This window comes from Pseudochaenichthys georgianus, chromosome 17 (assembly GCF_902827115.2).
Source record: "Pseudochaenichthys georgianus chromosome 17, fPseGeo1.2, whole genome shotgun sequence".
In the NCBI taxonomy this organism is placed as follows: Eukaryota; Metazoa; Chordata; class Actinopteri; order Perciformes; family Channichthyidae; genus Pseudochaenichthys; species Pseudochaenichthys georgianus.
The window spans coordinates 41,518,757-41,532,839 of record NC_047519.1 but is presented as its reverse complement, the minus strand read 5'-3'; the positions used below and the strand labels follow the sequence as shown (position 1 = coordinate 41,532,839).

Sequence of the window (14,083 nt, the reverse complement as noted above, 5' to 3'; positions counted from 1 at the left end):
TATGTTGCAGTTTATTGTGCACCCACTGAAAACCTGTCCAGCATCAGCAGCATGGCTTACGTGGTTACTTGCTGAGGTTGTTCTAGGCTGTTGCTTGGCGTGGTGAGAATATTGCTCCACTTTCTCCGGTCCCCGAGATTCGGCTTACAGCAGCTCTAGAGAGAGCTTTCGCACCTGTGGCCACTAACGGTCATAATTGCTCTGCTTTGTTTCAAGACCCGCATCAGAAAGCTTTTGAATGGTGGTACTTCTCCAGTTGGTCTACCTGCTCTTCACGTAGCTCTGCATGTCGTCGTTTAGGTGCTTTTTTTTCTGGAGATAGGCACTCCTCAATCCACTCTTCCATAGTAAGACCCCCCCGGAGGTCGAAGTTCATCTTAAATGTTTCCATCTTATGCTTTGTAAGTTTGTTCCGTAACGGAAGAAATGTAAATATATTTATAAAACTGACAAGTCAATTCAAGCAATCTGATTGGCCGATAGTGTTTTTGCGGACCTCTTTGATTACAGATTTGAAAACATCGTTGCTTGCTTTACAAGTAGCACAATTCATTATGTCAAACCTTGGAAAGTATCTAGATATCCCTGCCCTAATGCCAAAGGAACTGCACACTGAATATATTTTTGCCGTTTGATGTCTATGTCTGGACTGCTGCGTAAAAAGGAGGGTTTCTGCCCCGTTACTTCTCCGCTGCGTTCTTGCTCCAGTATGTTCCAGTTGTTTCAGCCCAACGGTATACTGTTTTTCTCAGACGCGGAGGGATACTGACTTGTTGTGAAAAATAACTTACAATTCTACCCGTGGTATACCCTCAGTATATTACGGCTAAGAACCAATCAGATTGCTTAATTTGACTTGTCCGTTTTATATATATATATATATATATATATATACATCTGTCAAATATGAAAGGTGGATTACATTATTTTGTGATTTACTTCTAACTCATGTGCAATGTCTTATCTATGCTACTGTGACAAAAAACGGTAACATTTGGATCACTAGAGTATATTTTATCTTCTCATAATAAAGATGAGCTGCCCCTTTAAGAGAAAGCCTTCTGAAACGCGTGGAAGGTTGATAACTCCGCCCTCTTCCTCCCGCTCTGAACACCCATTGGTGCAGATCAGCCAATGAGAGGGAAATAAAGGCCCCTTGTTTGTTTTTGAGTCAGCGCACACTACTTCTCTGATCTGAGAAACTCTGGGACTACAACGAGGAGAAATGTCCCAGAAAGGAGCTAAGCTGGACGTTGAATCCATTTCCTGTTCGATATGTCTGGATGTGATGAAGGATCCGGTCACTATTCCCTGTGGACACAGCTACTGCATGGGCTGTATTACAAACTACTGGGATGGAGAGACACAGAATAAAAAGGAGAGCTGTCCTCAGTGTAGGAAGGCCTTCACACCCAGACCTGACCTGGTTAAAAACACCATGTTAGCATTCCTGGTGGAGCGGCTGAAGAAGACTGGACTGCTGGATGTTGAGAGGACCGAAACACAGAAGGAGCTGGGGGTGAGTCGACAGAACATTCAGAAGAGGATCCAGGACAGAGAGAAATATGTGAAGCTGCTTGAAGAGGAAGAGAAGGCTCTCAACAGGTTTGCTAATAAAGCAATGAAGGACTGTCAGGGACAATTTGCAGTGTTGAGCAGTTTCATGATGGAAATGTGCTCTGATGTGAAGCAGAATATCATATCCCAGCGGGAAATTGAACAAAACCGGGTCAGAAATCTTCAGAAGAAGCTGGAGAAGGAGATCTCTGAGCTGAAGAGCAGAGAAACTGAGCTGAGAAAACTCTCACAGGGAGAGGATCTCAACCAGCTGAGACACATCTACAAGTCCCTGCCACCTCTCAGTGGATCTACAGACACCTCGTGCGTCAAACCCCGTCCTCGGGGATACTTTGAAGGAGTGGCAGTAGAGGTGTTATACGGAATTGACCAACTGGATGAGTTTATGGTTAGTTTGTGGACAAATCTCATAATGATCGTGGGCGAGGCGGACGTTTTGATGTTGAAACCAGAGCCCACGACCAAAGCTGAATTCAGAACCATTACTCGTACACTCACCATGGATCCAGACACGGCACACCCACACCTGGAGGTATCTAGGGAGGACACGAGAGTCACATACATAAACAAAGTCCGACGTCCATGTGCTGATCATCCCGACAGATTCGAGGTTCACAAGCAGGTCCTGACCGAGCAGGCGATTGTTGGACGCTGCTACGTGGAGATAAAGCGGGGAGCGTCTGTGGTTGACTTTGCACTCGCATACAGGAGTAATGAAAGAAAAGGGGCCGACAACAAAGTTGGATTTGGATGCAACCCAAAGTCGTGGGTACTACGTTGCACCAAAGGGGGCTTCCATTTCGCACACAATAATGAGACCGTGCAGTACCCGGCTGTTGAGTGCAACAGGGTAGGGATCTTCCTGGATCACGGTGCCGGTGTTCTGTGTTTCTACAAGATCAACGGTGACGCCATGACCCTCCTCCACAGAGTCCAGACCACCTTCACTGAGCCTCTCTTTCTGGGGTTTACATTTTATGACAATGCTGGAGACTATGCTGAGATCGACTAACTCTAACTAGCCGGAGAAAGTACTTGGGTTAAATGTTGTGTGGATGTTTTGTTTAACTCGTTTAGTCTCTTTTTGCTGAGTGCCGACCCCACAGAGATCAGCTGTCAATCAAACTGCCTGTCGGTTTGGTGGAGTTTATGCTAATATGTGTTCTTCTTTTTTACCATGCTGATTTTATGATGGGATGTGTGAACAAACCTGAAGGCTTACATAATCAATAACGTTTTTTTTATTGAAGAATGATTGAAGTTTTGTCTCGTTTTCTTCGTCCCAGGGTGTCATACAAATGTGTTATAGGATATTTGAGTACATTCAACTTTATTGTCATTGCAAGTACAATAAAATGCCGTTTGCATACAACTTGAAAGTGCGTGAGGTTTCAATTAATTCACATAAAAACAATGTTGAAGTTTTGTACATAAATGTATACATATGAATACTTTTTTGGGGGAAATTACCACATTGAAAATGACTTTTTTTACAGTTTTGTTCTCCTTCATTCAAGAAAGTATATATGTACATCAAACATTCCATATACACAACAATGAAATAAGATGTACAAAGGTATATACATACTCTTTTTTGTTTTAAATGTATCTCGATATACATAAATGGAGAAAGAAATATAAAGAAAATCGCGCCAAATGTTAGATATATTAAACACAGGCACATTGTAACATAATGGCATATATATAAATGATTTACATACAGAGTAAAGTAGAAGCCATTTCACAGACTCAATCTCTGACATATTTGCCTACCCAGTGTTTACTTTGCAAAACCTGACATACATAAAGACAATTTGTTTGTTTGATGAAGTGTTATCATCCCATTGGGACCTCTGCAGACCACACTGATAATGGAACATTACATTTTGCACGTTTTACTCTAAAATGTTAAGTTTGAGAGTGGTGTTTTTTGGTAAGTTGCTAGAATAATTAAAAAAAAATCTACAGACCCCTACAGACATTCCTAACAATCTACACACAAACTAAGCACGTGGTGTATTCATCTTCCATTGATAACAGCTGTTTGTGCAGACAGTGTAAAGTAGCTTCTCTCCAACAGCCCATTAACGTCCCTCTCCAGAATAAAGACAATCATCACTGGAGTCAGGACTGTCCCATTGTCTTCCAGAATAACTGCAGATTTCTTTCAGCTTTCCTACAAGTCGTTATTGGTGCGTCAGGTTTGCATTTGGTGATCAATCTGAGACCCTTTGAGACAGAAGAGGAGTCGTTTACTGAGAAGTGTGCTGGAGTTTCTTTAGAGTCGTCCAGTGTCTCTCGCTGCCTCGCTAAACCTGTTATTTGAATATTTGAAACTTGTCCCCACTTTCCAAACTCTTCTACCTTTTCCAACTGTATTTGTCTGAGCTGTGAACCAAGGATGGTGTTTAGGCATTTGAATAAATAAGTACAACTCTTACACTTTAAATCCGTCAATCTGTTGGTGCTTTGTGCTGATATTTATTGTTATATATTGACAACACTGCCAAGTCAAATGCCCGTGTTATCAGCTAGTCTGAATGACTTTGTATACTGCAGGTTAGCTTGTGAATTTACTCCAGGTGGAACTAAAGTCTGATTTAACAGTTGAATATATTTCATATCAATAATCCAGATATGTAAAGTTACTACTACTACTGCTACTACTACTACTGTACAATTGAGTAAAAGTAAACAATTTACCTCTGAATTGTAGTAGAAGTACAAAGTAGCATAACATGGAAATACTCAAGTAAAGTATACAGACCCTTAACATTTTACACAAGTACAGCACTTGTCTTAATGCACTTAGTTACACCACCACCACTTTACACTATATTTAAGCAATAGCTCACGACAGGCCCCTTAGCTGTGATATAATGAGCATATATCACGGCCTGAAGTGAGCTATTGCTTTTATAAAGCGGTTACCAAGTGTGGCAATATGAAAAAAAATACACACTCTAATTTAAATAGTTTTTATTAGTAAATAATGATGTTCAAAATAAAATAGTCCCCCCGTTGCCTGCTGCGCGAAACATAGTGCGAGGTGGTTGCTATGCAACAACACTAACAGCTAGCGAACATATGAGACAGAGAGCGTTGATCCATTATTTGGCTATGTATTTACATTCATGTGTATGTTGCAGTTTATTGTGCACCCACTGAAAACCTGTCCAGCATCAGTAGCATGGCTTACGTGGTTACTTGCTGAGGTTGTTCTCGGCTGTTGCTTGGCGTGGTGAGAATATTGCTCCACTTTCTCCGGTCCCCGAGATTCGGCTTACAGCAGCTCTAGAGAGAGCTTTCGCACCTGTGGCCACTAACGGTCATAATTGCTCTGCTTTGTTTCAAGACCCGCATTAGAAAGCTTTTGAATGGTGGTACTTTTCCAGTTTGTCTGCCTGCTCTTCACGTGGCTCTGCATGTCGTCGTTTAGGTGCTTTTTTTTCTGGAGATAGGCACTCCTCAATCCACTCTTCCATAGTAGAAGTTCATCTTAAATGTTTCCATCTTATGCTTTGTAAGTTTGTTCCGTAACGGAAGAAATGTAAATATATTTATAAAACTGACAAGTCAATTCAAGCAATCTGATTGGCCGATAGTGTTTTTGCGGACCTCTTTGATTACAGATTTGAAAACATCGTTGCTTGCTTTACAAGTAGCACAATTCATTATGTCAAACCTTGGAAAGTATCTAGATATCCTTGCCCTAATGCCAAAGGAACTGCACACTGAATATATATTTGCCGTTTGATGTCTATGTCTGGACTGCTGCGTAAAAAGGAGGGTTTCTGCCCCGTTACTTCTCCGCTGCGTTCTTGCGTTGTATGTTCCAGTTGTTTCAGCCCAACGGTATACTGTTTTTCTCAGACGCGGAGGGATACTGACTTGTTGTGAACAATAACTTACAATTCTACCCGTGGTATACGCTCAGTATATCACGGTTAAGAACCAATCAGATTGCTTGATTTGACTTGTCCGTTTTATAAATATATATATATATATACATCTGTCAAATAAGAAAGGTGGATTACATTATTTTGTGATTTACTTCTAACTCATGTGCAATGTCTTATCTATGCTACTGTTACAAAAAACGGTAACATTTGGATCACTAGAGTATATTTGATCTTCTCATAATAAAGATGAGCTGCCCCTTTAAGAGAAAGCCTTCTGAAACGCGTGGAAGGTTGATAACTCCGCCTTCTTCCTCCCGCTCTGAACACCCATTGGTGCAGATCAGCCAATGAGAGGGAAGTAAAGGCCCCTTGTTTGTTTTTGAGTCAGCGCACACTACTTGTCTGATCTGAGATACTCTGTGACTACAACGAGGAGAAATGTCTCAGAAAGGAGCTAAGCTGGACCTGGACTCCATTTCCTGTTCGATATGTCTGGATGTGATGAAGGATCCGGTCACTATTCCCTGTGGACACAGCTACTGCATGGGCTGTATTACAAACTACTGGGATGGAGAGAAACAGAATAAAAAGGAGAGCTGTCCTCAGTGTAGGAAGGCCTTCACACCCAGACCTGACCTGGTTAAAAACACCATGTTAGCATTCCTGGTGGAGCGGCTGAAGAAGACTGGACTGCTGGATGTTGAGAGGACCGAAACACAGAAGGAGCTGGGGGTGAGTCGACAGAACATTCAGAAGAGGATCCAGGACAGAGAGAAATATGTGAAGCTGCTTGAAGAGGAAGAGAAGGCTCTCAACAGGTTTGCTAATAAAGCAATGAAGGACTGTCAGGGACAATTTGCAGTGTTGGGCAGTTTCATGATGAAAATGTGCTCTGATGTGAAGCAGAATATCATATCCCAGCGGGAAATTGAACAAAACCGGGTCAGAAATCTTCAGAAGAAGCTGGAGAAGGAGATCTCTGAGCTGAAGAGCAGAGAAACTGAGCTGAGAAAACTCTCACAGGGAGAGGATCTCAACCAGCTGAGACACATCTACAAGTCCCTGCCACCTCTCAGTGGATCTACAGACACCTCGTGCGTCAAACCCCGTCCTCGGGGATACTTTGAAGGAGTGGCAGTAGAGGTGTTATACGGAATTGACCAACTGGATGAGTTTATGGTTAGTTTGTGGACAAATCTCTTAATGATCGTGGGCGAGGCGGACGTTTTGATGTTGAAACCAGAGCCCACGACCAAAGCTGAATTCAGAACCATTACTCGTACACTCACCATGGATCCAGACACGGCACACCCACACCTGGAGGTATCTAGGGAGGACACGAGAGTCACATACATAAACAAAGTCCGACGTCCATGTGCTGATCATCCCGACAGATTCGAGGTTCACAAGCAGGTCCTGACCGAGCAGGCGATTGTTGGACGCTGCTACGTGGAGATAAAGCGGGGAGCGTCTGTGGTTGACTTTGCACTCGCATACAGGAGTAATGAAAGAAAAGGGGCCGACAACAAAGTTGGATTTGGATGCAACCCAAAGTCGTGGGTACTACGTTGCACCAAAGGGGGCTTCCATTTCGCACACAATAATGAGACCGTGCAGTACCCGGCTGTTGAGTGCAACAGGGTAGGGATCTTCCTGGATCACGGTGCCGGTGTTCTGTGTTTCTACAAGATCAACGGTGACGCCATGACCCTCCTCCACAGAGTCCAGACCACCTTCACTGAGCCTCTCTTTCTGGGGTTTACATTTTATGACAATGCTGGAGACTATGCTGAGATCGACTGACTCTAACTAGCCGGAGAAAGTACTTGGGTTAAATCTTGTGTGGATGTTTTGTTTAACTCATTTAGTCTCTTTTTGCTGAGTGCCGACCCCACAGAGATCGGCTGTCAATCAAACTGCCTGTCGGTTTGGTGGAGTTTATGCTAATATGTGTTCTTCTTTTTTACCATGCTGATTTTATGATGGGATGTGTGAACAAACCTGAAGGCTTACATAATCAATAACGTTTTTTTTATTGAAGAATGATTGAAGTTTTGTCTCGTTTTCTTCGTCCCAGGGTGTCATACAAATGTGTGTTATAGGATATTTGAGTACATTCAACTTTATTGTCATTGCAAGTACAATAAAATGCCGTTTGCATACAACTTGAAAGTGCGTGAGGTTTCAATTAATTCACATAAAAACAATGTTGAAGTTTTATACATAAATGTATACATATGAATACTTTTTTGGGGGAAATTACCACATTGAAAATGACTTTTTTTACAGTTTTGTTCTCCTTCATTCAAGAAAGTATATGTACATCAAACATTCCATATACACAACAATGAAATAAGATGTACAAAGGTATATACATACTCTTTTTTGTTTTTTTAAATGTATCTCTATATACATATAATGAAATGGAGAAAGAAATATAAAGAAAATTGCGACAAAGGGTAACATTTCAGGTAAATATATTTATCAAATACACATTTGGTTTTGACTACCTTCGTATTTTATGGATAGATACTTATTGGATCCCAATTTAGGGATTTATTGTGTTACAGCAGCAGCGTGTTCGGGCAATAACATCTAAAAGATGGAATAATAACACAATAAGAAATAAACAGAAAATATAAACATATCTACAGTAGAAAGCCCATACAATATAATATATTCTGAATAGTTAAAATCTTTGATAAAAGACAAAAAAAAATGCAGCAACAGAAATATAGGTGAATACTACAGGAGCAGAGACGTGTATACATATGATGATTTGGGAGGGAAAACTAAAACTATGGGGCAGTGAGTTCTCTGGCAGCCAGAGGTGATGTTTTTTTTAATAGTGGTGCCATATTGTTGTAATTTTAAGTAAACATGTTCAAAAGTCAGTCGATTTCTTCTTGTGAATTCCTTCACCATTGCTGATGACCAGTACATTGACTGTGACATGGACGATGGGCGGACTGCCCCTTTAATTCCCCGGGTTTTAGGTGCAGTAAATCGGATTCCACCACTAGAGTTCTCCCTCTGTTTACCTCTGAGTGTTCACACACAAACCACCAGCCTCCAAACCAGCCGGAAAATCACTAAATGTGAGCTTTCTGGTGCTCCATCCTTCAAGGATTTGTGTGTTAGTGACACCGGAGCAAAAGGTGAGTTTTATTTTTGTATTATTTTCATGAAAAATGGCAAGAAAAAGTGAATAAATAAGTACAACTCTTACACTTTAAATCCGTCAATCTGTTGGTGCTTTGTGCTGATATTTATTGTTATATATTGACAAAACTGCCAAGTCAAATGCCCGTGTTATCAGCTAGTCTGAATGACTTTGTATACTGCAGGTTAGCTTGTGAATTTACTCCAGGTGGAACTAAAGTCTGATTTAACAGTTGAATATATTTCATATCAATAATCCAGATATGTAAAGTTACTACTACTACTACTACTACTACTACTACTACTACTACTACTACTACTACTACTACTACTACTACTACAGTACAATTGAGTAAAAGTAAACAATTTACCTCTGAATTGTAGTAGAAGTACAAAGTAGCATAACATGGAAATACTCAAGTAAAGTATACAGACCCTTAACATTTTACACAAGTACAGCACTTGTCTTAATGCACTTAGTTACACCACCACCACTTTACACTATATATTTAAGCAATAGCTCACGACAGGCCCCTTAGCTGTGATATAATGAGCATATATCACGGCCTGAAGTGAGCTATTGCTTTTATAAAACGGTTACCAAGTGTGGCAAGATGAAAACAAAATACACACTCTAATTTAAATAGTTTTTATTAGTAAATAATGATGTTCAAAATAAAATAGTCCCTCCGTTGCCTGCTGCGCGAAACATAGTGCGAGGTGGTTGCTATGCAACAACACTAACAGCTAGCGAACATATGAGACAGAGAGCGTTGATCCATTATTTGGCTATGTATTTACATTCATGTGTATGTTGCAGTTTATTGTGCACCCACTGAAAACCTGTCCAGCATCAGCAGCATGGCTTACGTGGTTACTTGCTGAGGTTGTTCTAGGCTGTTGCTTGGCGTGGTGAGAATATTGCTCCACTTTCTCCGGTCCCCGAGATTCGGCTTCCAGCAGCTCTAGAGAGAGCTTTCGCACCTGTGGCCACTAACGGTCATAATTGCTCTGCTTTGTTTCAAGACCCGCATCAGAAAGCTTTTGAATGGTGGTACTTCTCCAGTTGGTCTACCTGCTCTTCACGTAGCTCTGCATGTCGTCGTTTAGGTGCTTTTTTTTCTGGAGATAGGCACTCCTCAATCCACTCCTCCATATAAGACCCCCCGGAGGTCAAAGTTCATCTTAAATGTTTCCATCTTATGCTTTGTAAGTTTGTTCCGTAACGGAAGAAATGTAAATATATTTATAAAACTGACAAGTCAATTCAAGCAATCTGATTGGCCGATAGTGTTTTTGCGGACCTCTTTGATTACAGATTTGAAAACATCGTTGCTTGCTTTAACAGTAGCACAATTCATTATGTCAAACCTTGGAAAGTATCTAGATATCCCTGCCCTAATGCCAAAGGAACTGCACACTGAATATATATTTGCCGTTTGATGTCTATGTCTGGACTGCTGCGTAAAAAGGAGGGTTTCTGCCCCGTTACTTCTCCGCTGCGTTCTTGCTCCAGTATGTTCCAGTTGTTTCAGCCCAACAGTATACTGTTTTTCTCAGACGCGGAGGGATACTGACTTGTTGTGAAAAATAACTTACAATTCTACCCGTGGTATACGCTCAGTATATCACGGCTAAGAACCAATCAGATTGCTTAATTTGACTTGTCCGTTTTATAAATATATATATATATATACATCTGTCAAATATGAAAGGTGGATTACATTATTTTGTGATTTACTTCTAACTCATGTGCAATGTCTTATCTATGCTACTGTGACAAAAAACGGTAACATTTGGATCACTAGAGTATATTTTATCTTCTCATAATAAAGATGAGCTGCCCCTTTAAGAGAAAGCCTTCTGAAACGCGTGGAAGGTTGATAACTCCGCCTTCTTCCTCCCGCTCTGAACACCCATTGGTGCAGATCAGCCAATGAGAGGGAAGTAAAGGCCCCTTGTTTGTTTTTGAGTCAGCGCACACTACTTCTCTGATCTGAGAAACTCTGGGACTACAACGAGGAGAAATGTCCCAGAAAGGAGCTAAGCTGGACGTTGAATCCATTTCCTGTTCGATATGTCTGGATGTGATGAAGGATCCGGTCACTATTCCCTGTGGACACAGCTACTGCATGGGCTGTATTACAAACTACTGGGATGGAGAGACACAGAATAAAAAGGAGAGCTGTCCTCAGTGTAGGAAGGCCTTCACACCCAGACCTGACCTGGTTAAAAACACCATGTTAGCATTCCTGGTGGAGCGGCTGAAGAAGACTGGACTGCTGGATGTTGAGAGGACCGAAACACAGAAGGAGCTGGGGGTGAGTCGACAGAACATTCAGAAGAGGATCCAGGACAGAGAGAAATATGTGAAGCTGCTTGAAGAGGAAGAGAAGGCTCTCAACAGGTTTGCTAATAAAGCAATGAAGGACTGTCAGGGACAATTTGCAGTGTTGAGCAGTTTCATGATGGAAATGTGCTCTGATGTGAAGCAGAATATCATATCCCAGCGGGAAATTGAACAAAACCGGGTCAGAAATCTTCAGAAGAAGCTGGAGAAGGAGATCTCTGAGCTGAAGAGCAGAGAAACTGAGCTGAGAAAACTCTCACAGGGAGAGGATCTCAACCAGCTGAGACACATCTACAAGTCCCTGCCACCTCTCAGTGGATCTACAGACACCTCGTGCGTCAAACCCCGTCCTCGGGGATACTTTGAAGGAGTGGCAGTAGAGGTGTTATCCGGCATTAACCAACTGGAGGTTATGGTTGGTTTGTGGACAAATCTCGTGGGCGAGGCGGACGTTTTGATGTTGAAACCAGAGCCCACGACCAAAGCTGAATTCAGAACCATTACTCGTACACTCACCATGGATCCAGACACGGCACACCCACACCTGGAGGTATCTAGGGAGGACACGAGAGTCACATACATAACAAAGTCCGACGTCCATGTGCTGATCATCCCGACAGATTCGAGGTTCACAAGCAGGTCCTGACCGAGCAGGCGATTGTTGGACGCTGCTACGTGGAGATAAAGCGGGGAGCGTCTGTGGTTGACTTTGCACTCGCATACAGGAGTAATGAAAGAAAAGGGGCCGACAGCAAAGTTGGATTTGGATGCAACCCAAAATCGTGGGTACTACGTTGCACCAAAGGGGGCTTCCATTTCGCACACAATAATGAGACCGTGCCAGTACCCGGCTATTGAGTGCAACAGGGTAGGGATCTTCCTGGATCACGGTGCCGGTGTTCTGTGTTTCTACAAGATCAACGGTGACGCCATGACCCTCCTCCACAGAGTCCAGACCACCTTCACTGAGCCTCTCTTTCTGGGGTTTACATTTTATGACAATGCTGGAGACTATGCTGAGATCGACTAACTCTAACTAGCCGGAGAAAGTACTTGGGTTAAATGTTGTGTGGATGTTTTGTTTAACTCGTTTAGTCTCTTTTTGCTGAGTGCCGACCCCACAGAGATCAGCTGTCAATCAAACTGCCTGTCGTCTTGGTGGAGTTTATGCTAATATGTGTTCTTCTTTTTTACCATGCTGATTTTATGATGGGATGTGTGAACAAACCTGAAGGCTTACATAATCAATAACGTTTTTTTTTATTGAAGAATGATTGAAGTTTTGTCTCGTTTTCTTCGTCCCAGGGTGTCATACAAATGTGTTGTTATAGGATATTTGAGTACATTCAACTTTATTGTCATTGCAAGTACAATAAAATGCCGTTTGCATACAACTTGAAAGTGCGTGAGGTTTCAATTAATTCACGTAAAAACAATGTTGAAGTTTTATACATAAATGTATACATATGAATACTTTTTTGGGGGAAATTACCACATTGAAAATGACTTTTTTTACAGTTTTGTTCTCCTTCATTCAAGAAAGTATATGTACATCAAACATTCCATATACACAACAATGAAATAAGATGTACAAAGGTATATACATACTCTTTTTTGTTTTTTAAATGTATCTCTATATACATATAATGAAATGGAGAAAGAAATATAAAGAAAATTGCGACAAAGGGTAACATTTCAGGTAAATATATTTATCAAATACACATTTGGTTTTGACTACCTTCGTATGTTATGGATAGATACTTATTGGATCCCAATTTAGGGATTTATTGTGTTACAGCAGCAGCGTGTTCGGGCAATAACATCTAAAAGATGGAATAATAACACAATAAGAAATAAACAGCAAATATAAACATATCTACAGTAGAAAGCCATACAATATAATATATTCTGAATAGTTAAAATCTTTGATAAAAGACAAAAAAAAATGCAGCAACAGAAATATAGGTGAATACTACAGGAGCAGAGACGTGTATACATATGATGATTTGGGAGGGAAAACTAAAACTATGGGGCAGTGAGTTCTCTGGCAGCCAGAGGTGATGTTTTTTTTAATAGTGGTGCCCTATTGTTGTAATTTTAAGTAAACATGTTCAAAAGTCAGTCGATTTCTTCTTGTGAATTCCTCACCATTGCTGATGACCAGTACATTGACTGTGACATGGACGATGGCGGACTGCCCCTTTAATTCCCCGGGTTTTAGGTGCAGTAAATCGGATTCCACCACTAGAGTTCTCCCTCTGTTTACCTCTGAGTGTTCACACACAAACCACCAGCCTCCAAACCAGCCGAAAATCCACTAAATGTGAGCTTCTGGTGCTCCATCCTTCAAGGATTTGTGTGTTAGTGACACCGGAGCAAAAGGTGAGTTTTATTTTTGTATTATTTCATGAAAAATGGCAAGAAAAAGTGAATAAATAAGTACAACTCTTACACTTTAAATCCGTCAATCTGTTGGTGCTTTGTGCTGATATTTATTGTTATATATTGACAAAACTGCCAAGTCAAATGCCCGTGTTATCAGCTAGTCTGAATGACTTTGTATACTGCAGGTTAGCTTGTGAATTTACTCCAGGTGGAACTAAAGTCTGATTTAACAGTTGAATATATTTCATATCAATAATCCAGATATGTAAAGTTACTACTACTACTACTACTACTACTACTACTACTACTACTACTACTACAGTACAATTGAGTAAAAGTAAACAATTTACCTCTGAATTGTAGTAGAAGTACAAAGTAGCATAACATGGAAATACTCAAGTAAAGTATACAGACCCTTAACATTTTACACAAGTACAGCACTTGTCTTAATGCACTTAGTTACACCACCACCACTTTACACTATATATTTAAGCAATAGCTCACGAACAGGCCCCTTAGCTGTGATATAATGAGCATATATCACGGCCTGAAGTGAGCTATTGCTTTTATAAAACGGTTACCAAGTGTGGCAAGATGAAAACAAAATACACACTCTAATTTAAATAGTTTTTATTAGTAAATAATGATGTTCAAAATAAAATAGTCCCTCCGTTGCCTGCTGCGCGAAACATAGTGCGAGGTGGTT

General features: G+C 41.0%; 2 protein-coding genes across 2 annotated transcripts; both read left to right on the top strand.

Annotated features, from left to right (window-relative positions):
• Nucleotides 1-1,225: 1,225 nt before the first annotated feature.
• On the top strand, nucleotides 1,226-2,590 carry LOC117462653 (tripartite motif-containing protein 16-like). Its single transcript, XM_034104918.1, has one exon. It carries the CDS (start codon nucleotides 1,226-1,228, stop codon nucleotides 2,588-2,590), a length of 1,365 nt encoding a protein of 454 aa, XP_033960809.1.
• Nucleotides 2,591-5,918: 3,328 nt separating this feature from the next.
• On the top strand, nucleotides 5,919-7,283 carry LOC117462652 (tripartite motif-containing protein 16-like). Its single transcript, XM_034104917.1, has one exon. The coding sequence runs from the start codon at nucleotides 5,919-5,921 to the stop codon at nucleotides 7,281-7,283; it is 1,365 nt and encodes a 454-aa protein (XP_033960808.1).
• The last annotated feature ends 6,800 nt before the right edge of the window (nucleotides 7,284-14,083 follow it).